General features: G+C 40.9%; 1 protein-coding gene across 1 annotated transcript in view; it reads right to left on the bottom strand.

The window, feature by feature from the left end:
• spns2 (SPNS lysolipid transporter 2, sphingosine-1-phosphate) overlaps positions 1-25,381 on the bottom strand; it is a 78,304-nt gene that overhangs the window by 43,431 nt on the left and 9,492 nt on the right. Inside the window, 1 exon segment of the mRNA XM_063894722.1 lies at positions 13,956-14,021. Within this exon segment, the coding sequence (XP_063750792.1) occupies positions 13,956-14,021 (66 nt within the window).

Below are 25,381 nucleotides of genomic sequence, written 5' to 3'. Positions count from 1 at the left end.
AATGGTTACAGGTGCAACAGGAGATGTATGCAGGTGCACCCAGAGAGTTGCAAATGTTGAGTGACACACGGTGGGCCTCCAGATATTATGCTTGCCGTAATTTGTGGGATAGGTTGCCAGCAGTTGTGAAAGTTCTTGAGGAACTGGGTGATGAGAACAGTGGCGAGAGGTCAGTAGGTGCCAGAGGCCTTTTGCCTCAGATTGATTTCCAGTTCATTGTGTTTCTTGCCATATTTAAGAAACTTCTGGGAGATGCAAAATTACTGTCAGACATGCTCCAGTCTTCCTCTTTTGATTTGGCCAAAGCAGTGGATCTTGTGGAGGCACTTATTAGTACTTTTGAATCTTACAGGAGTGAGCAGCAGGTGTTTGGTGATTTGTGGGACACTGTTTTGGAGCTTGCAAAGCAATGTGATGTCTCTGTAGACACTGCTCCAAAACGTAAGAGAACACTAAGTTCAAAGCTACAGGGATACCATGTTCTGTCTACTGTGGGCAGACAAGAAACAGGCGATGGCAAAGATTATTACAGGACAGGAATCTTTAATCTGGTATTGGACCGGATGCTCATTGAGCTCAGGAACAGATTCTCCAATCAGAATTGTGACATAATGCGTGGAATACAAGCTTTAAATCCAAGTAGCAGAAGCTTCTGTGACAAAGATAGCCTTTTTGCATTTGCCAAATTGTATGGGTGTGACCTTGTGGACCTTGAGCATGTTTCTTAAGTACAAAAATAAGAAAAGGTTTTAGAGTCTAAGACAATGGAAGGGTGAAGTTCAGCAAAAAAACCCAAACTGAACGACAGCAGTTTTATAACCACAAGGTGGCCATTTGTTATTTTCTCTAGGGCTTATTTAAAAATGACACCATGGGCATAAACTGTCAGCCAGGCTGTCGTAGAAAATGTTTATTGAGATAAGATCAAAAACAACTAAAATTTCACATAGGAGCATACTAGTGATCCCCTGCTGGATTCTAAAGCAATAGTAACAGGTTCCGCGTGTCTCATGTATACATTTGTGAGAGTATTTAGATCGTTTAGTAGAAATTCATCAAACGAAGAATACAAGTTCTGTAATCTAACAGAGAAGTAAACAACATTCTCCAGTATATCTGCCAATCGCACATTACACACCCAAACGATTTTTGTTTTAAAAGTGAATTTGTCATGAACTCAAACTAGTTATAATGTTGTAATAATCTAGAACTTGTTTAAACGGACTCGTTGAATTGATTTCGAATGAATAAGACAATGTTTGATTCACTTGGATTATAACACGCATATATGTCGCCCTCCTCACTCAGTCACATTCCTAAACTGACCACCATCTGTCTCATCTCACTCCTTTTACATGAACACCACTGAGTCAAAGTGATCTCATGCCATCACAAACAGCCTGCAATCACCAACAATGAAACCCATAACACAAAGTGAAACACGTAAATACACACAAACCACCAGTGAGAGCCGCAGCTAGAGACTAGACTGTTTGTTGACACTGTGCCAAGTGGGAAGTTTCAAACCACACATATAGACAACACACTCTACAGACACACCACTGCTTTTCAATGTGACACACTACTCCAACACAAACACACAACATAAAACACATAGTTTCAATAAGGCAACAAACACAATGTTGATATTTGTTATGTTGATATTTTATGGATATGTTGTGATGAAGTTTATTAAAATTCTTATTATTTTAATATATACTATTATTAGATTGAAATTAAAATAGAATATTGCATTACTACAGTTTACTTTTAATAAATGATTCGCCTAAATACAATTATTAATATGTGTTTCTATCTGTTGCACTTAGTTCCCCTGTTCTATCGTGAAGTCCTGTGGATTCTACTTATCAGTACACTCGCACCTGGCACTATTGCCTTAGCCTTAAAGTTCCCGTGCATACATTAGGCCTTGAAGGTTCATCCTTTCTGCTTCTGCTCCTTCTGCTCTGTTGCAGGACGGGTTTTGTTTGTATATGTTTACATAGTTGCTACCATTGTGCATCTGCACCCTCACCCTGCACTTACACTACTGATACCACTGACGTCCACACCTCATCCTTTACTTATTTGTGCACTTCTTTAATTTGACTTACTTTAATAAAAATATCTTTTGTTACCATTGACATGGTGTGTCTCTCCTTTGTTGTGGCATTTTTGAGCCAGGTCATAACACCACATAATGTTACATTATTTAATTCCAAACATTAAAACTCAATAGCATTGTTGGCTAAATAAATACACGTACTGATAATGGGATTGTTCACGTTCACAAATTAAAAAAAATAATAAAACATCATTATTACTGAAATAACTTAACCTCACATAATAACAGTTTAAAATGTAGCGTGTAATTATGATAGCCATCAGTGACATTTTCAAGTGACTCAACAGCAGACTGGAAAACAACTTAAACCAGCCCTGAGTTTCAGCTCTGACTGACATCTTGCTTTTGTCAAAAGGCTCATACAACATAATCCGGTTATTACCTAAACAAACACTGATTCCTTCCTTTTGAAAACCATTGTTTATCTCATAACTACATCCTCACCGGTGCCAAGAATTGAGAAAACAAGTTGTGCGGTTAATTAATGGCAAGGACATTTATGACTTAATTATTGTGCATAAACACTGCAATGTCACACCATGCGACGAATATGGAGACGCCCCGGTGACCTTACAGGAGTTGTTTGAATAATTAAGGTAATTTTATTGTTGTCTCATCTGACTGAAGATACACCTTTTGACGTCAATCTGATAGAAGCACCTTTTGATTTTAAAGCCTTCACAGAGATCATAAATGAATCATCATTGCTTTTTGAACTATTTCATTCTCTTTGTAGCCAGAGGTAAAATAAAAACTTGAAGGTTTCTTGAATTCTCTGTGAACTTCTGACAGAATTTAAAAGCAGTCGGATGATCGACATTAAAATTTTCCACAATGAATCTCAATTCCGGTATAATAAACTTTAACTAGGAGTGCCAAACCGGTTCGGATGTGCATCAAATTCCAAAAAAGATGCTGTGCATATTTCTCACAGTCCCACAATGAGAAAATTGCATCAATTACCTTAGTCTTAGTACATCCCATGAGAGGACAATAGCTGTGTGAGAAGACTAAAAGCAGACACAATAACATGTATTCCTGTCACAATACTGTGATGTTAGACACAGGTGAATCATGTGTCCGCTGGTAACCTCTTTCTGAGGAGGACACACCTATAATTAGTATGGTCAGTGTCGGTAAGTCCTGGCTTAATCATTTATCACCCTTTATTACCATCCTCATCATCCTTTTTGCTCTTTTATCATCAAATGAACCTTAGGAACCATTTCAACATCTTGACGTAAGACAATAAATGGTGACTTGAGCACCGTACTATACAAGTGAATTGAAAGTGGTCGGTCTAAGTTGGATTTTTTTTGTTCATTCACATACTTTTTATGGGATATTTTACAGTTAAATAAGTATTTGTTTTTTTGTGCTTTTAGTCTCTCTCCCCCAAATTAACAGAGTAACCATGAATTTATAAAATGGGAAAAAATTGCCAAATGTTTCATTTGATCAACAATAGGTAGGCCTGTATCATGACACCTTACTAAAACGGAACTCAAATTTGAATTTGGTACACACACACACACACACACACACACACACACACACACACACACACACACACACACACACACACACACACACACACACACACACACACACACACACACACACACACACACACACACACACACACACACACACACCTCTTTGATTGGTCAGCAGAACAATAGCACCTGGGATGACTCACCCTATGATTCAATGTTCAATGGCACTGTGATGGGAGCATCAGGAGGAAATGCAGATACATGTATGTCATGTGTGTGTGCGTGTGTGTGCGTGCGTGCGATTAATATTCACTGAGCCTTTCTGGATACATTTCCCTATGAAACACCAGTTTCCACTGAACAGAGCACCTGTGAGGCCCCGCATCCGGCTGTGGGATACCGAATGCTCTGCACACCATTTGATCCTTTTTATTCTTTATTCTAACAAAAAGGCATTGAGACACTAGAATATGGAATAATTCAATTTCTCTGGAAGGGGACTGACAGTGATTCCGTTTGAAAAAGCTGAAATGAAAGTACTGAAAGGAGGCTTAATCTTCTCACGATGTACACAAAAAGTGTCCTGCCGCTCCCCTTAAGCTCCTACCTCTGAGATTAGATTTTCAAAGTAAATATGATTTGTCACAGATTCAAGTTCATTCAATATTTTTTTTAATACAAATGGTACAGACTTGCAGTGGCAGCATTTCAGGAACCAATTATTTTGGGTTAATGGAAATGAACAGAAGTTGAACAGAGGAGGAATAGTAAGAATATTTGCAATTGATAACGATGTAAATCAATATTGTTTTTTCAGTAAATGAGATCATTATTATACTCTCTACCCCCTTAAAGCCAGATCTCATCAATTCGGCATGTCCGAAACTTGCTGCTTCCTGTCCTCTTTCAAATCTTTCGGTTTTTTAAATTGGGTTTTTCCCACCATAGCTGAAGGCGCTGTCATCCTTGCAGCTGTGAAACCTGACAGTCAGGATTGACAGTGTAACCAGGGATTGCAGTTGAACGAATTTGAATGTCCTTCAGCTGCCACAGACAGAATTAGAGGAACGGGAGAACCACATCCCATCTGCAGGTCTGAACATGTCTGCGTTTTAGGTTTTGTCATTGGGTGCCATTTACAGCACCGTATGTCACTTTGACCCATTCACTGTGGACGAGGTGTGTGTCAAGGTGTTAGCGCTCAGCACATCGAAAACACGCCACTTCCATAAATACAACTTCCATCTCCAGTGTCTTTGTTGCCTCTGCTTTTTTTGTCATTGTGTGGTTGCTGCTAGAGAAGGCGATACTGTGACTGAGTATGTTTGCAAGTCAGTGAAAACATCTTTGTAACTCTGTCCTTGCTCTCATCAAAGTAATGTAGGTAAAAGAAGTTCTTGAGTTATATTATCTCTGTTCACATACAGATAAATAATCCATTGTAAAACACGTTGTATGAAGGCATTGAATGGTATAACTTATTGTCAATTTCACAAATGACTGCTTCAAATATCTCCAAACTCACTGTTGGGCAGATATCTATTCCAAATGTTTCAGAGATGTTGCTGCTGGTGATACCAATATATAAAAGAGCATACAAAAAATAAATAAAAAACACCTAATAAACCTGCATAGTTTCTGTCCAAGACTGACCAGAGTCTTAATCCCAAATTGGGCGATTAAAAACCTGAAATTCAGATAAAAGTTTTCATTAAAAGATATATAAAAGATGTATTAGCTTAAGTCATCTAAAGCTTTTACAGTGCAGTAGAAAACATTTGTTGCATCATCCCTCGATGTTCTGCAACCAAACAGCCTTAAAACTCTCATATGAAAGGATAAAATGTCTGCTTGTAATAAAGAAAAACAAAAAACTGAAGAACGGGAGAATGAGCTGGACGTGATTCAAGCCAAATGAAATATTTTGGGTTGGCCCCAATCGGTTGGGGTAGAATATCAAAGCTCTGTGAGACATTACATTCATCATTCCAATATAATGAGAGAACCACACTTGTCATTACACTTAAGGTTGCCAGTTCAAACATAGTGTAGAAGGCCCTCGCAATGTTGTGGAAACACAACAGGTAACCAAATCTTCACACGTCTATCAGGATCTCTTCACGCAGAATGTCCGGCACTTCAACCACTTGTACCCCCCTCAGTAAAGAAACATTATACCATATTGCATAATATTCCTCTATGCATCAGATAGCAGACATACATGGATGCCGTTAAAGACAACTGATCAAAGACAGCGAATGAATAAATATGTCCACGGTGTCAAACTGTCACTACTGTTGTTTGGCATGAGATGCTGGCTGACACATCTTTGACAACACCGCCTGCTGATTCTGCGGTAAAACTAGATTCTGTTGGAGCTTCTTCAGTGGTAACCTTTAGTAGTGAAAGCATTCTCATTCTTAACGAGACATTTTCTGGCATTTGTGGAATTAAAGCTTGCGGCTGTCCTGATTTTATTTGGTCTAGTCCATTTCAGTACGTAAGAAAAAATGTCCCTCTTGTAATAAATTATGATTTCCAATCACTATGCAAATGTAAAATATATAGTCTTACAGATGTTGGAATGGCATGGTGAGTTTACTGCCTTGGACAGCATTTGTTTATTTAAGTGAACACAGCCTGGAGATTTGCACTGTCTCTGGTGTATTCTATTACACACAGCACTAAATCTGATGCTGTTTACTGGAGTTCAGTGTCTTATAAAAAGGCTGCTGTGTACCCAAATAGAGCGGCGTAATTTAGTCCTCTCCCTGTCTCCTCAATATGAGCTGCAGATGGAATAAGAGTGGCAGAAAATCAATGCGCACCACTACAAAGGTGGGGATAAGATATTACCATGATGTTGCCACTGACTGATGTAGTCAGTCAGTGGCAACATCAGTCAGTGGTATATTTGCTTTTTTTTTTATCAATGGTGATTGGTGCAATGTGGCAGCAGTGTGTTGTGTTAATCAGGTGTGCAGCAGGTGTGGGAGTGGCAGCTTTGTTCCTTTCTCCCCTAATGATTAATGGGACTGCCTGTGGAGGGTGTGACACATAACTTTGGGTTGGACACCAGAGCCGACGTCTTAGCTCTGACATTTTAATGCATCACATCTTTTCCTGCTGGGTTCCTCTTCATGTGGCCCTCGAACATTTCTGCATTCCTCAGATTTTTGATCACCACTAATTCTCTGCGTTCAGACTCCACCGGTGTAGGATTACCAATGCAGTTTGATAAATGCCACATGCAGCCTGGGAAATACCCGTGCAGCACTCTCTCGCCAGTTTCTGTCAAACTCAGCAGCTAATTCCCGCAGACGCTGCCATCAAGCGCTACCTAATTGCCAACTCAAATCCCTTTTTCTTTTATTAAATCTACTCTGAGAGCTGATAGCTTGTCTCCGCAGCAGAGCTTTCCTCTACCTGCTCAGTGTGAGAGCTGCAGTTGGGGAGAATTACACGCCCCCTACATATACCAGGCCTGGACAGCAACAGTGCATCATCTGAGCTCAATACCGGCAAACATGGGCTAAAAATAAAGAAAGGTGCATGCTTCTGTGCTAAAAACAGGAAAACAGTAGTGAGAGATGCAGCCAGTTTGAGTTCCCGACTGCAATCCAAGCTGCAGCATTAATAAAAACATGCAGTTATTTTTTCCCAGGGATATTTCCTGTGGCTGGTGACATGCCACAGAGCGCTTGAGTGCAGGGGTGAGGAGTTTTTCTTTCCTGACATTTTCCTGCAGTAAATACAGCCCGCTTAATGACAAGCTCCGGCTGAAATGACAGAGAACCCCGCTTGTCTGTGTTTGTGTTCCTGTATGCTACTCTTGTTATTGGAACTAATGGGATATGAACACGAGGGCTGTCACACACATACAGGCCCACATTACATACACATACACTCTTAATGACGAATGAAAACAGAGCAAATGAGCAACCAGCAGCCTTATTTTTTACCTTGGCTCGCTAGGGTGTGTATAAATCGTGCATATGTGTTACTAGGAGGGGTGTAGAGTGTGTGTGTGTGTGTGTGTGTGTGTGTGTGTGTGTGTGTGTGTGTGTGTGTGTGTGTGTGTGTGTGTGTGTGTGTGTGTGTGTGTGTGTTTCTAATTGATCTGTTGATGCCAGATCGAGGAGAGTAGCCTCCCGTGGTGTCGGGCATTGATCTGTTTTCAGCCTCTTTTTCTAAGAAGCAGGAGAAAATATCACCCAAAACCTTTCTGCCAGAAATGCTCGATCACTCCCATATCGACTAAAAAACAAGATTAAATAACAGCCTATTTCAAACCACAACACCCCCGCCTTCCCACTGTTCGTGCTGTTTCTGCTGTGCTTAAAATAAGAGGGGATTAGAGATCTGATAGGATATTTACATGGAGAGGGGTTGACAGCCTGCTTGTTAAACTGGCCTTAAAATCCTGATTGGATTGCAGTCAGTCACAGGCAGTGTTTTTTGTTCGTTGACAGGAATTGAGGGGGAAAGAGATGGGGAGCAGGGTGCCAATCATCGCCCCACAGCTGCCCTCCTCTGAGACATGGCCTATAAACACAGCCCGAGATGGAGACGCACACACTCCCGCCGCGATGTCGACGCAACATCAGGTCATCGTTTCTATTCTTGTCCCAGCAGGAGAGGATCTACTGAACACCATGGCCATGCAATTATTTGGCTTTGGGAATCAATAGTGGAGAAGACTAAACCTCCCCGCCATGCATGACCAGAGAGAGGAAGTCACAGGTGGCTCTTTCTTCTCCGTCCATTTCCCCTTCATCCCTCCATGTCTCCTCTAACTCTTATAAGGTGCCAGTGGGAGTGACAACGAGGCAACAACAGCTGCCAAACTGCTGATAGAGATAGAGGGAGAGGAGAGAGAAAGAGGGGAGGTACCATGGGATACCAAGGAGGGCAAGAGACAAAATAGGGGCAGCTGTGATCACCAAAAAACAGCTGATTAAGCACTGATAACTCCCCACTGTGTAAAAGGGAATCAGAGAGGCATCAATCCCACTGCAGAATGTTTGGATTGACACTGAGCATAAACCTACTTTCCTACCAACAACTGGCTAGGCTTGTCAAAGTAATTATCAACCTTTGGACGTGATCTCTATTACTTTGGCTGAACTTGATTTTACCAATGACAACAATGCCGTCAATAAGATGCAGAATCATCAGCAGTGTTTTTACCATCATAAGAAGACATGAGCATTGTGCTGCCAATGGGCAACAAAGACGAAGAGACCCTTACAAATGAAGGAACCATTATTTTTATCAGGAAGTGTGAGTCTTTGTAGCAGTTAAATACTTCACAAAAATCCCTAATGTAAAACTATTATTGTGTGCAATTGACTTAAAAATTGGATAGCAGCTTTCTCTTTATTCGATTTTACGCAATTGATTCTGAGACAATGATTTGTCCAACAATACGATACATCAGGCTTACAACTGACCAAACCTCTGACCTGGTATATACCAGGATCCGAACAGCCTTAAAAGATACAAATTATATGTTCTACCTCAATCCTGACTTTTTGCTTTTCATTCTTGAAGGTTTTCATGTAAGTCTGATGTGTTAGCAGAGCTCTAGCCTACAGACTTACACAGCACCTGTGGCCTCATTCCATACAACTCACATACTGGCTGAATGGCAGACTGACACCATGTTAAGACTGGGGCAATGTCAGTTGGTGTGTGTGTGTGTGTGTGTGTGTGTGTGCCTGTATCATGTTTCAGACAAGGTGGGCAGCTACACACAGAACAGGGCACAGACAGTCTGCAAGTTGTTTTGAGCGCTGGCTCCTTATTAAGCCGCCGCCCCTCTGTACATCCAGCCCGACTGACCCCAATAACTGCTGCCATGCTGAACCAGTGACGGATAATTACTTCGCCATTGTAGGGAATAATTCAACCCATTAAAATCTTTTTTTTCCTGATTTGCCTCAAAGCACTTGAATAACAGGAGGAGAAGCCGTCTCTCAGACTCCTCCGTCTTGTTAACAAAAGTATTCAAAACTAAACCAAAGGTAACACCATCCAGGTGAACCCCCTCTCCTCTTATTCTCCTCCATTAACCTTTGCTGCCCTCCGTACCCTGGGGACTGGACCAGTTCACAGCTGCGTGTGAGCGTCACTCACTTAGCCGCTGCCTAAAGGCCATTAGCAGGAAGGCCTGTCATCTCCAGCGGGGGAGCTGAGCTCAGGCTGTCCCAGTGCTCTGACAGGTCTGCTGAGCTCAGGTGAGGCCGTCTCTGCACGCTGATGGACCTGCTAAAACATCTCAAACCGCCTTCACCCCGAACCTGAGTGACAGCTACGAACACCTTATCCTCTTACACGGAGAGCTGAGACCTCACCTCCTCGGGCAATAATGACACACATGCACACCTTATGCACAATGAGCACATACCTCGTGTCAATATGTGTTGTGTAAGCCGCTTTAGGAAGGGTCTGTTGCAAAATAACAGATAACTGGTGCTGCAGAGGCCGAGCTCACCACAGGGTATTTTCCATGTGTTGTTCTTTAGCGTTTAAACACTAGTTCACACCCACTGTACCGCAAAAAGCATCCACCAGCACTTGTTTTTCTTATTTTTCTTGCCAATGGGGGAGTAATGATTCAATTTTTCTCTTGGTAAAGTGATTATTAATAACTTCAACCAAGCAAGGCGTGGAAAAAATGATTTACTGGATAATTACAAATGTTACAAAATCTAGTTCTACTCTTGGAAAGCTTCGCCAAGGACATTGGTGCATTCACACACTCCTCCATTTTCCAAGTAGGTAAGGTATTATTCAAACTGAATGAAAAAAACATGGAAGCTACAAAGAACATGCGTTTTACTTTCTATTTGTTTGTATCTGTTTCCGAGATGTTGTTTCGACTTAGGGGACATTCATGTACATTTTCTGACTCGGAATCTCCTCCAGCCGCCTCCATAATCTGATTATAGACAAGCACTTTTTTAGTTGACCAACTAGCATTTCCCACGATCTTTAACAGCCAATCACCTTGCTGCTGTCAAACTTGAAATCTGTTTTCCTCCCTCCAGCCGTCAGCTGTCATTTCAGGTGGAAACGCTGGGGGCCTAGTCGACCCCAATCCTATTCTAGAGTTGCAATATACAGTATCACACTAGGGTGTTACAATCAAAGACTATTCTCATTTCTATCACCTTGTTCACATCTATAAATATTCCTTAATAAGAAATAAATCTCTCCTCATTGAGATGCCCTGAGTGATTTTGTGCTTCTCCCAAGAAATGTACATCTTATGAGTCATAAATAGACCCAAGATAGAAACATTTTGTACAAAAATAAAACTGCAAACACTGCAGCAGGCCTAAGAACTCTGGTGCTTATACAGGCCTATATTTCTAAAAGCAAAGAACTTGTCAGTACCTTCTAGATATGGGAAATTTCTCATTTCAGTCGTTCTGATCAAGAGCCAAAGAAAAGGGTCAAAGCTATCCTTCCCTCAAGCTGAAACATGAGCAGCGTTCATGAAATGATTCAGACTCAGACTTGTGTTTGGATCCTGCAGTGTGTGGTGAGTGTTTTTTTAAAAGTGTGAGGGTGACCTGGCAGTAGACACACACAGAAACACCCACCGGCTGTAAAACACCTACGTTGGCAGTTTACTTTCCCAGGTGGACGAAAGCTGCCGGGACGGAGGGAGCGAGGAAGGAGAAAAGGCAGAGCCGGCCAGGCCTGCAGGTGCTCACACAGGCAGGGATTGTTCCCTCTGGGACGGAAGAGGGGGGTGGGGGGAAACCGGAAGAGACGTGTGCATACTGCAAACATATACACGCACAAACTGAGAGTCTGGGATTACGTCATCTTCCTAACCTCTTCTTCACACCTAGGCTCACTGTCCGGGCCGACCCAATCTCACAACCCAATGCCCGGACACCCAGCATTCCTCAGGCCAGTGTGAGAAAAAGGTCGCCCGGGGATCAGGGGCCAAGCGGAGGCTGAACCACGACAGGCCGGGACAGGCCAGGAAGACCAAACACACAGCAGCACTGTTGTTTTTTTGTGTAATGCAGACGGTGCAGAGGGCAAATCAGCTGCACATGCCCCCTCTACTGACTTACTGCGTGTTTATGTGTGTGCGGGTCTGTGCCAGTGTGGTAACTCAAATTAAAGAGCCAATGCAAACACAATTAAGAGTGAACAACCTTCACAGTTTCCTTTTTTTAAACAAATCTTCCAGTGCATGTAGATGTGTTTTCCCTGCTTATTAAAATAAACCAATCAGACGTGTTTGCTTCTACACATGAGGACCCTGCGACATCATATGAAAAAGCTGCTTTGAAACACCAAACTGACAATTTAATCTTGCTGCAAAAACTAATTTTGCAAACACATAATAGGAGATGTAAAGGAGAAAGACTTTCTGAAAATGATCCTGAGTGAAATATAAATTGTTTATGCCGTGGTGAAACCGGGCTGAAATTAGTTTTGGCGTTGATGAAATGCCTTATTCACCGTAGAGCCAACAGAACACTGGTTTCTCTTTCCCTGCGGGATATTTCTGTCCTCGCCGCTCCATTCAGCTCACCTAAAGTTAGTCTGAGAACATCAAGCGAAGGCCGAAAACACTGGGCTGTATTCTCTCCCCTCTCAACCTGCATGCTTGCCTTCAATGGCACTTTGTGTGCAAGTTTGTTGGTGTTCGAATGAGTTAGAGGGCACATGCAGACAAGACTGGGTCCTGTCCCCCAATGAGGGGGTTTTGCAAGGTATCTACCCAAAAGGTGAATTTATAGGGGTGTGTTGAATGGAACAGGAAACCCTGCCCTGAGCCCTCAGACACTCCTGGTACATGCATGCAGGCTCTTAGGAGAAAAACATGCCTGGTTACTGATGGTGTTTTCCTTCCTCTGACCTGCTACTGTTCTGTGGAAATGTCACTCCCTTAATAAATTCCTCAATGTTGTTGGAGGTGTAACTTTTAGATAGTGTTCCGAGGAAATCCTGTGGTTACACACACAAAGTGAAAGAGAGTGTTTGGACATCAGTTTTCTTTTTTGTTTGTAATGACTAATAATGTAATGAGTAATACTAAATATAGATGTATGTGTTTTTTGACCCTAAACCAATAGATAGTAGATCCTCCTTTTTTGATATTTTGTTGATATTCCGGTAAAGTAAACTGTTTTTAAGCCAATTGTAATCAGTTTTTTCGGAAAAAAACTTAAATTGGCTTCTATTTAATCTCCTCAGTCAATAGAGTGGTGCAGGGAGGACGTATTTTTGTAGGCCGAACCGATCGTAAACTGTGCATGGGCTCCCTCGACAAAAAAGCAATGCGATTTCTCCATAGGATTTTGGAATATTGTAAAAAATAAGATCTGTGGAAAACGTACCTGTTTGCACATTTTGTTCCGCCTCCACATGTCTAACACACTATTGTAATTTTCAAATCATAAATCTAATCGCCAGAAGCAAAATGCTAACGTTATGCTATAAACGAACTACACAGGAGAACAGCAGGGTCGGTCGACTTCATCGTCATGCCAACTTAAGAACACTGCCGATGTATTTAATGTCGTAGAACAAAACGTGATCTGTCTCTTAAAGTCAACCACAAACCTTATTTCGAGCTATTTTCCAAAATCCTACGGAGAAATTTACTCTGAGACGAGGGAACCGGAAGTGGTCAGATGTTAGCTCACATCGGGGTTTTAGGACTCGTTCTGCAGCACTATATGGTATGTTCTATTTACGAAGTTAATATTCAAATGTTGATTTTTGCATATTACAGTCTCCGTTCTCAGGACTTTTTGCCTTTGCTTTTTACCCAAACAGAATTGGGAAATGTTCTGCACCGACTTCACGGAAAAATGGATTGACTTATTTTAGGCCTTAAAGTATAGTAACCCTGACTCATTTCAAAAGTACGGTCAACTCTATTTGGTCCAGGCTGTGAGAAAATGTTTTATGTAATCATTTTTAATGTTACACATAATTTGTGTTTATTGTTGAAACTCGATGTAGCTGCTATTCTAGGCCAGGTTAGACCATGTTTACAGCATCCTAATGTGTATAAATGACAACAATTTGAGGCATGAGTTGTTTTTAAATGTAGTGTTTAGCATTTCTACTTTAAATTGCATTGTCAATATCTCTACCACAGTAAAAGCTTTTCTTTTTGGTTGTGCATTTTTCTGTTAATTGGCACTTATTGTCAGAGCCGCTGCCTTTCTTTGCTCCAACCAATTTAGCAAACACCAAAGTATCAGAGTTACACAATAATTACACCCGTCACACTGAGAATGTGTTGAGCTGGATTTTTCACACTGGCAATTACGGGATTAAAGGAGACTTACCTGTTTGCAACAAGCCGATTCCACTGTCTGATACTCCGTAATGCCGCTGGATGTCAAGCAGAACACCTGTAAACAGGAGGAGAGGCCAAACATCAATGTGGTTTGAAGAAACAAAATAATAATCATAATAACAGAAACTTAACCACAGAGCTCTGTTTGATTTACAGCTACATTTACTATGGCTTAATGAAGTGTTTTTTGTGATTTGTTGGATATGATGGAAATAGACAGCACTCAAAGGCTATCAGTCACTCAACATCCCTGAAGAGCAATATCATATCTCTGATAAGTGCACTCTTGGCTGCCATACAGAGCTAACGTTTAAGTAAATGGTTGTAAAGATTTCACCACTGTGTGTTATATACTTACAACAAACCAATTAAACCAGTGGCAGAAGTGTTCAGACCCATTACAAAACACACAGTAACAATACTCCACTACAAGTAGAAATCTTGCATTCAAGTGGTAACTTTAATATGTACTTTGACTATGGAACGTTAAATAAATTGTGCTGTAAATTGTTCCCTTATTATAGGTGATGTTTCTTAATCAATATTTGTCGTCATGCTATTTTTTTTGGATATCTGTTTCCTGTTATATTTATTGAAAGTGTTCCTCCCTTGAGTCTTGTCTGTTTGTCTTGTCATTAGTTTCACCTGTTCCCATCAGCCCTGCTTCCCTTGTCCTGCACACCTGCACTTCATCCCCTCATTGGTTTCAGCTTGTATTTAAGTCCTGGTTTTCTGGTTTTCAGTCTATGCACAGCCCTTGTATGTCCTGAAACAAGTAGTTGTGTTCGTTTTGCCTGGTCTGCATCCAGCTTTAAAGAAACAATAATTCATGTTAAGTTTTACCTGCCTACTGCATTTGGGTCTACCCTTCCCTATAAGCCCTTCAAAATATTACTGCTGCATGAATATTAATGTTGCATTTTACTGCCGTACATGATGTTTTAATACCTTTATATACTGTTGGCTGTTGGTTTAATCAACAGCAATGCATCATAGTCATCAAGTTTATCATGTTTGTCCCTTAAAGAAACACTGCTTCCTTTAGTGTATCACATACATTCACATTACTACATTTGGAGATACATTGCTTTTACTATACAGGAAAGGAGTGAAAAACTAATCTGAAGAGTATCTAAAGCTGTCAGACAAATGTGAAAAGGTAAAGTTGCATACTTGGGAAAAATGTAAGTACAGTTTCTGTAAAAACTTCCTTAACGCACATGTTCTCACAGACCATGTCCTGGGGAGTAGCACTAGTAAGCACAGTGACTGGAGTTGAGTTTGGCTTCACCCGATGACACTGTGACCAACTGTTTGAGGTCATTTTTGCGACTCTCATAAGTCAAACAGACACAGGGCAGCAGCTCAACATCGCTCCACTGTGAGAAACCGCAAAGTCTTTGAAGTCATGTTAATCCTGTTACTGTAACCCAAGAGCAGGAATGGAGGAAACCACTCACTGTGCATTTCTCTAATGCCTTAATGAATAAATGAAAGGCACCTGGTGCTCGGCCAAAGGTAGGACAGCATGTGAACATCTGCTCATCACAATGTCACGACTTGTGTGCATTTAATGTCAGTAGCATGTAGAGTAATGAAATTGTTTTAACATCTCATAAACATCAGAAGATGGAGATGAAGAAGAAGATCAGAGGGCGATTCATTACACTTAAAGAAATCTCTTCATGACTACCATACAATGTAAACCCCAGTAAACAAGTAGCAACCCGTCCTGTGTAATGAATTCTGTTCCCCTTCAGACAACCAACTTTGAAAAGGTTCAAAGTCTTATTTTAGCACTGAAAGAAAAAGAAAAAAGACCAAATGCAACGTGGTGTGCATAGTGCTGGCTGTTTCTGCTCCTGGGGATTGCAACAGTGCTCATGAAAATGGAACAGCAGCATGACTGACATTTTAAAAAGCTGGCGGCCATTAATCTTAGGCCAGCAGAGCAGTGTGACCTAGCATAACCTGACCTGCACAGTGGGGCACCTGAGTTGCTGCATCATAGAGGATGATGACTTAGATCACAGCAGAGCAGGTAAATGATGTAGTCAACATAATGATTCTGCCAGGCTTGACATTGGTATCGCTTGTCTTATTGTCAACAGGGAGGCAGAATGTGTCGGTGGCAGTGCGATGCAGAGGCAGGTGCAGGTTGGACTATGATTGGAAACAGAGACATGCGTCAGATTCCTGTCATCTGAGTCAAACCACCTGCTCACATTCTCACACTGCAGGAAGCATTCCTGTTAAAGAGCTCACACTCACACTGTTTGGCTTGTTTGTCTTTCATTAATGTGCTCCCATGTAGACAGTTTCAGTGAAACCAACAGTACAATGTAAAAAATGAGGATAATCATATTTCTCTTGAATTAGCCTTCCTCGGAAACACATAGTTCAGTTTGCTCTATCATCTCGGTGTCTACATGTGGTTACAGTGGTTCTTGTTAGCAGCTCTCACAGCAGCAGTCAGAACACACAGTGGGACAATTATGCAGCAACTGCCTCAAGGAAGGTAACTGAATTTACAGTTTGCAGTAAGATAAATCTCAGTTCATATCAAGTCAAAGTTAACGTGAATGATATAGATCTTATTTCACATGCACCTCGTGAATTTTAGGATTCCAAAGTGATTTGAAATAAGAATATAGGAGTGTTGGAAGTAAAAATAGCAATAACAAAGTGTAAAAATACAGATTGGAAGATTCAAATCATACTTTAAGTAGGACAGACGTAGTAAAATATTAAACAATATATATCAGGTTTCCTTTTTAAATGGCAACTCTGCCCCCTCCCCTGTGAAGCCTGTCACACAGCGACAACAGTGTTTAACAGTGTACTGTAGCTGCAGCTGTACTACTAATTAGCCAAGAAGAAGTTCTCACTCTCTCACACTCACACACAACACACAACACACACACACACACACACACACACACACACACACACACACACACACACACACCAGCGGAGCATGCTGGGAGGGGAATTTCACCGCCAGATGGTGGAGCATCCCTCCTGGACACAGTCTGCATTTGTCTGAGCCACACCCGTCTACACTTAACACAATCACCAGACAATTATTAAGGTAGAGTTGGCAAAATGTTGTATTTTCTAATGCAGGAACTGTGTGGATAAACTAAAGCCACTGTGTGATACATAACTCCAACAAGATACAACCTATTAAAACACATGAAACATTAGTGTAAGAAGTTATTTTGATATACAGGATGTATTCAAGCAGCCAAATGTGTGTACTCGATTCAAGTGCAATGAGCTGTGTAATAAAGTGTGTTAATCTGTGAGGGATTACAGAGAGCCAGCAGCTCTGTGTTTGTGTAGCGGCCTATCGCAACTATCATCTCTGCTCCCAATTAGACCTTTTAATGCTTGGCAATCAAAGTTTGTTCTTCTTATTTTCCTTCTCCACAACACCGCCCTTCCCTGCCTTTCAGCTGTGTTTTTTTTTTTCCTTCTTAGTCAGCCAGTAAATGTATGTTGTCTTATTAAGACACAGAGATTCAGTGATGTATCTGACGACGAGGGACCACAACCTCCCGTCTAGACTGACAGCGCCCAGTTTAGTTGCCATGGCGATGCTGTACAAGATAAATGTCAAGAGACCATAGAGGGGCTCAGCTTTCCAAATCTTTTTTACTTTGACATCCTCATTGGAGTTGCAGCCCACAATGTATGGAGCTAAATCAGGTTCATACATTTTGATCATTCCAAAAAAATACAATTTATTTGAAAGTTGAAGTTTTATCCTGAACTTTAAAAAATACAATGATGTATTCAAACACAAACTACGTATTTAAAATATTTTTTCATGTTGAATATTATTTTGATTCAGTTCAGCAATTTTTTAATATTTGTTTTCATAATTCACTTTTATACATATTTTGATATTTGAATCCTTATTTTTTTCAGTTGCTGATTTTACGTTTTCAGATTAAAAAAGATTATTTTTTCAGTTTCATATCTCGTTTTTTCAGGTTTCACATTTTTTTCAGTTTCATATCTTTTTTTTTCTTTGGTAAGCCCCGCCCCCCAAGCAAGTTTGAAAGCGAAAAAAAAGATCTGAAGGCAAAAAACAATTGAAACCTGAAAAAAGAATCGTTTTGAATCTGAATACGTAAAATCTGCAACTGAAAAAAATAAGGATTCAAATATCAAAATATGTATAAAAGTGACATATGAAAACAAATATTAAAAAATTGCTGAACTGAATCAAAATAATATTCAACCTGAAAAATCATTTTAAATACTTATTTTTGTTTGAATACATCATTGTATTTTTCAAAGTTCAGGATAGAAAACTTGAACTTACAAATAAATTGTATTTTTTTGAATGATCAAAATGTATGACCCTAACTTAGCTCCATAACAATGCAGCATCTGCTCACATGTTCCTGAATGATACCGGTTATTATGGCCCCAGAAAATATTAAGTACAGCACCATAGCAACACTGTACACTGTCACACATTTAAGTGAGATGTGACAAAACGTGACAGATTCATTTAACCATTATGACTTACAATTTTTTTTACTGCAGGCTGTAAGCCATTATAGCATTAAAAAACGCCTTCTATTTTTTCAGGCATTCAATTAAAGTGCGTTTTTTTCTACCAGATTGAGCAATTTTTACACACATGACCAATGCGGGAAATTCATTGCTATTTTCCAGGTTTAATGCACAAAAAATAAAGGCAGCAAATCAATCTTTACTTCTGAAAAACATCCTGCTATAATTTGGTATGCACAGAATTATTATTATTTTTCATCAAGAGGCATTATTTTAAAGCATCTTGGGTTAGGGTGTTAAGTGTTGTCATTCTAAAAAATAATGATTTTTTGTTAGTAATATGAATTTTAGGACTAACAGACTCAATATTAACCCTTTTTTTGTCACAGACCGGTCTGTCTCCTATCAGACGGCTGTTTTAAAGAGATGCACGCGGGTTAATTGTACAACGTTAATGGGTTTCTCGAGTCTATAGTCTCAGGGGGGTTTGTGTGCACCTGAGCATGACGCAGAGCAAGAAACACGGCAGGAATGTGGATCTTCCTGACAGCACACAACAATAACACCAGCCACTTCCATCTCCTTTATGGTAACAGCACTCAAGACACAGAGCATAGTCACAGCAGGCAACTCCCTCTGACACACATGGTCACTCCCTCAGTGTATCTTTATACCAAAGAAAACATAACGAACACTGACAGGAAGGCATTTCTTTATATTTCTGACTATGAATACACAGCTCTCCTGAAAGACCATTTGCAGGATCACTCAAGTTGTGGTATTCTTTGACCTTTGTAGCATTTAATTTGATGCTGAACTATACACACACTACAGACAGTTGCTTCGTGAAACTCAACACACAGAGTTGACACAGAGTTGGGGGGCCAGCATGTAGTCCACCCTCTCATAAAGTCTGCCTTTATGACCACTTTTTCTTCATCGTAGCTTTTAAGAAGAGCACTCAAATTGGTTTACATGCCACAAACGCTGCCTTTAGAGCAGTGAATGGTGAATGATCATTCTTCAATATGAATGGTACTTTTCTTTTACTCCTTCCCACAATAAAGCTTTAGACGGCTCCCTAACTGTAAAGGCTAGGAATTGTGAATCGATTTATATGAATGGAGCTCCAGAGAAACATTTTTATTCTCCTTTATCATGTTTGCAAACAAAAACAGAAATAAAATGTGACTCATGGTGGAATTTTCCAATCTTTGGAGCTGAATTACCTGAGGTCATAACAACACGATGGCGTGATGTTGCATCCATTAAATGAGGATGCAGCATGCCGTTTATGCAAGGCCAGCTTTCGTGCAATGACGCACACCGCCAGCATTACTGCTCTGGGACCACCATACACTCAAAAATACACCATAACACACACATACACACACCACAACCCATACGGCTATACTCAGATATGCACACGCAGAACTCCGTCAGCATGGAGAGGACGGATTTAATATCAAATCCCCAAAAGACACTTGTGGATCTCCATCGCCCTTTGGTTCTATTTCTGCTTTGAGAAACTAGGCTAAGAGGAAGGAGAGAATAGCGGTCCAATTTAACATTGGTGAGTGTAGGAGACACATAGACACAGAGAGGTAGGGAAGAGGAGTCATGAGGAGCAGAGAAATGGGTGGTGGCTACAATCGGGTCTTGGCTGGATCCGTTTGTAAGGAATATGTTTCCATTGTTTATATATATATATAGTATACGTGTGTGTGTTCCCCTTTCTCCTGGTTTGATTGTGTGTGTGTTTGAGTGAGAATGAGCCAATGGGATGGAAGTCATTCATTCTGGCCAGAGAGTGACAGGCAGCGGTGAACCACTCTGCTGATGTGGCTAAATCCTTCTCCTTCATTCCGACTGAGGGGGGATCCCTTTTCATGTGTCAACCCCATCCGTATAAATAGTCTGGGAAAGGAAGAAGGGTAATGAGTGAGGAGAAAGTGCATCTTTTCTGGTTGTTCTCGTGACCAATTTTGGGGTATTTGAGCGTGCAAGAGAGAGTGAGAAAGAGCACGGGGAGAAAGCAACAGAGTGCAGAGGCAGGCCGCGCTGCAGACTGCAGAGAGGAGAAAGCTGACCACAAATATGCCCGACTGTGGCCGGCGGGCTCCTGACCGACTGCTCTCCTCCCTTGCCATGTGGCCGCAGTGGGCGGGGGAGTGCTTTTTCCATTCCACTTCCTCTCCCTGCCACACAGAAAGGAAATGTATTGCAAATGTCTGGGAAACTGTGAAGGGCTGCCTGCACGGGAGGGACTTCAGAGCTCGTACAAGAGCACAACATGAGCAAGAGTTTGGAGTTTGTGAGCGCGCTAGAGAGTTCAAGTCCTGCTGCTTCTCTACTTCATCCAAAACAACTTCAACTGTACAACCAGTGACACACAATAGATCAATTCCAGTCGAGTCATGTAGATAAAAGGTGCCAAGTACTTTTGATCAGGAGGTATTCCCTGTCCCTGTTTTGTTTGTGCACAAAGAGATGGACAAGGGAGCACACTTTGCAAATGTTTTAAAGAAAGGAAATGTACTCAACATTTGACCTAAGTTTAAGAGGAAATACCCAGAAAAATATCACATTCCCTTACAACCGAACTGCTTTTTAAATCATATTTTAAGGGAAAAATGTATTATCTAAGACTACGATAGCGGTTTTACACATGTGGTTAAAGTTTTAAATTGAACACTGGGTGATCACTGACTTTGTTTCACACAACAACAGCATCCTACCTAGCTTGGCTTTTATTACAAATATATTCGTGACAAGTTTCTCAGAAAACACTTCCTGTATCATATATCCTCTTCTCACCTGTAACAACACCACCACACTAAAGAAAACCCTATTTCCCATCAGGCCAACATAACAATTGTTTGCAAAACCCACAAATCACTCCCATTTAAACACTAATATGCACACTAGAAAATGAAACCTGCAATACTTTTTTTTCAGTTCCCGTTCTTTTTGAATGTGTGGATGTGACAGTAAAGGTGCTTCAAAAGTTCAATACACCATAATACTCAAAGATAAATTAATTGAAGTCAGAACACCTGCAAGAGTGTGAGGATGAATATGCTGTTATTTCACTGATAAAACCCCTATAACATTTGGAACAGCTTTCACTCTAATCTTGTAAATTTGTGACAGCCAAACTGGGGTGATATCAAATTAAAGGCCTGTAAGATTGCCAGCCTAACCACTCTGATTAATAGAGCTTATTTTCAGCCTAATTTTCTTTCACTAATCAAAAGCTTGAATTCAGCTGAAGGGCCGTGGCGCATCAGTACCAGCCAGTACGTGCTAAATATTTGATGGTTGTGGAGAGGATGCATAGTGAAGCATCAAGGGAGCAGACTAAACCTATAGCTCATCTATAATACATCCAGCCCACATGTTCGTTATGAGATAATGCATTAGATGTATAAGAGAGGGATTGCAGTGAGGCGAAGCAAAGGTATTTGAGATGAGACTGTCTGACTGCCAGGGGATCTCCGCGAGCTGCAATCGTTCACACCAGCGTCTCCCAGGAATACTGAACAGCAGTTGAACTCAACCTTGAATGTGAACCCAGGAGGTATGTTATTTATGTGGAACTTTGAAAAGAAGCCATGTTAACCGGAGAACAGAGCAGAGATGTGCTCAAGCGGTGTCTAATTGCATTTAATAGAAGAAGTGAAATGGACATTGTCTCTTTCACAAAGCAATAAAAAGGCCTTAATGTTTCCATTCAATTTGGACCGTTTGAATCAATTCATAAAAAAGGTATTACCAGCAACGGCCCTGGGCAAGTGCTTTGAGCTAATGTCTAAATGGCAATGCTCAAGTGCTAATATTTAGCAGAGTTTGCCATGTTCTCCATCTTAGCAACACAAAAACTTTTTTGGAAATGCTTGTTTTTTTCAAGTATTTTATCTATGATTGTTGAACAAAGTCAAAGTTTGACAGTATTGGGACCCTAAAGGTTTTTTCTATTTATTTTATTCATCCCCTGGGGATCAGGAAAACTTAATAAAACTTAATTTTCGACAATCCATCGTATATATGTTAAGATAATTCATTGGATAAGTCGAAATGTTTAAGTCAGAAGTACCCCAAGCCATGGTTCTCAGCAGGAAACCGATGGACTGTCCACTCCAGGTAGGGAATGAGGCCTTACCCCAAGTGAAGGAGTTCAAGTATCTCAGGGTCTTGTTCTCGAGTGAGGGAACAATGGAACGTGAGATGGGCTGGAGAATCGGAGCAGCGGGAGCGGTACTGCAGTCGCTTTACCGCACCATTGTGACGAAAAGAGAGCTGAGCCAGAAGGCAAAGCTCTCTGTCTACCGGGCCATCTTCGTTCCTACCCTCACCTATGGTCATGAAGGATGGGTCATGACCGAAAGAACGAGATCGCGGATACAAGCGGCCGAAATGGGATTTCTCCGCATGGTGGCTGGCATCTCCCTTAGGGATAAGGTGAAAAGTTCAGTCATACGGGAGGGACTCGGAGTAGAACCGCTGCTCCTTCGCGTTGAAAGGAGCCAGTTGAGGTGGTTCGGGCACCTAGTGAGGATGCCACCTGGGCGCCTCCCTAGGGAGGCGTTCCATGCACGTCCAGCTGGGAAGAGACCGAGGGGTAGACCTAGGACCAGGTGGAGGGATTATATCTCTTCGCTGGCCTGGGAGCGCCTTGGAATCCCCCAGTCAGAGCTGGCTGATGTGGCCAGGGAAAGAGAAGTTTGGGGCTCTCTGCTGGAGCTGTTACCTCCGCAACCCTGATGGATAAGCGGGAGAAGATGGATGGATGGATACCCCAAGCGTGATAGGATTCTTCCAATGGAGACCAAAAATATCTCTAAACAATGTCATGGCAATCCCTCCTATATTTGTTGATATATCTCAGTTAGAAGATAAGTGGGGAAACAACGAACCAATACCCTGACGAGCTGGACATGTAGGGTTATGTAAAGGTGGGGACAATGTGTCCATTACACTACATTAGTGTGCGTCAGTATATGTGAATTCGAAAAATCCTGTCGGTAATCCCTGTGCTATTTTTACATAATAGTGTGGAGGATTAATGTCATTATGTAGTGTTTATAATGAGATATCATGTCCCTCTCTTCCTTTCTTTTCTTTTTATAATTTACGAGGATGTGGGGACTCCACTATGGGGGACATTGAAACATTTTGCATAATCATCACAAACTGTACGTTCAGTCTGGACAAGCTTTTTCTAATATTATCTTTTTAATGAAGCTCATTTAGACAAAGCTTACTCAAAGATGAAGCAGCATGCTGTAATATGCTGCCGGGGTATTCAGTTAATTATTTGATACTTTACAGATACACATTGAACAGAATATATTTCTGTTCTCTAGGCTCGACACCTGACTCATCTTGTTTCTTTTTTCACCGGCAGTGTGAGATATAAAGCATAACGATAAGATGTCCCCAGGCTGTCAGACTGACTGTCTATCCCACAGAGCTGCTTCTCAGAGGAGGGTGCAAAGTGACTCGAAGCCATGATAAAAACGGATGAAAATTGGTGAAGATTTTTTCTTTTCAGCTCAATTTAGCAATCAAACAGCTGCAGTGCAGCTATCATCTGTGGATAATAAAAGCGTTTAGGCTCCAAAATGTGGAGAATTCAGTAGCAGCTGGTCCTAATGTGTATGGCATATTATTTTTTATTTCCATTCTTTAAGACAACAAAGAAAATGTATGAAAGAATGTATGGTTTATTGTAAATTCTAGTATTTTTGATTCAGTGAAATTGTTTGCAACAGCAAAATGGATTAATAATGAATACACCACACACCATTGAACAGCCTATATAAATATTACATAGTGAGTGACTAAAACTTAGTTAGAATTTGGTTAAAAGGATCAATACAGATTTAATTTTAGCCTCCATTTTATTACAAGGCTGTTTGACTGGATTATGCATCATGTATGGCTGATGAAATAAGGAAGCCATTTATAGTAGCTATTCGTGTGCATGGTGATAACCTCTGTCATGAATGAGTTTGTCTCACACATTGATCATGATTCTCCACGTCAGCCACAACTTCTTCATTTGGACCATGACTTACAGTATGTGATATATCAGAAACTCCTGTCCCCTAAAATACTGCAGAATAACCCAATAGCTACTTTAATGCTGCAATGCCTCCTGGGGGTTTAAAGGTAAAAAAAAATATGAATGTCAAACATGCTTTTTCTATCTCCAGGCTTTGTCCTCTATTCCCAACTACAGCCCAAGGGAAGACCAATCAGACACATTAAAGCATGTTTCATTCTGAGATCCTGTCAAGGTGACCTCTGCAGCTGCTCAAAAGCAATCCAACCAATGCCACTCTCACACTGTGACTTCACATAATGGGAAAAAACGAATTCCCAACTCCATTTCATCCCGTTTATTGGGAGGACAGTTGAGTTCAGGCTGAAGGGTACATCTGTCACTGTCTCATGAATTAGATATGCATCTCATTACTTCCTCTGCTTTTTCATCAAACACTCTGAGAAACCCAAATATGTCGTTTTGCGAAAACCTGTAAAAACTGTGAAAAAAATGACCTCTGTGATATTTATAAAACACAATTTCATTTCTGATCTCATTTTGAATGATGACAAAGAGTGCAACCTCATTGCCAAAACTAAACCCTGGAACCTTTTAATTGTGATGCGTGACTTTGAGTTCATCTCAGCGTGGGAATAAAACACCAAGGTATCCTTTTTCTTCTTCTATGACTTCCTCCTCATACCAGGCATGTTTCATTAAAGAATGGTACACATACCTAGAGCAAGGCCTTGGGCCTTATGCAGTCAGTCATTAAACCACAATAAGAAAAATGTACAAGACACTTTACACTGGTGCGCTGCCCACATACTTCCATC

Source organism: Eleginops maclovinus, chromosome 11 (genome assembly GCF_036324505.1).
Source record: "Eleginops maclovinus isolate JMC-PN-2008 ecotype Puerto Natales chromosome 11, JC_Emac_rtc_rv5, whole genome shotgun sequence".
Lineage (NCBI taxonomy): Eukaryota > Metazoa > Chordata > Actinopteri > Perciformes > Eleginopidae > Eleginops > Eleginops maclovinus.
Note: the sequence above shows the minus strand (reverse complement) of the source record. Positions and strands in the feature narration are given on the sequence as shown.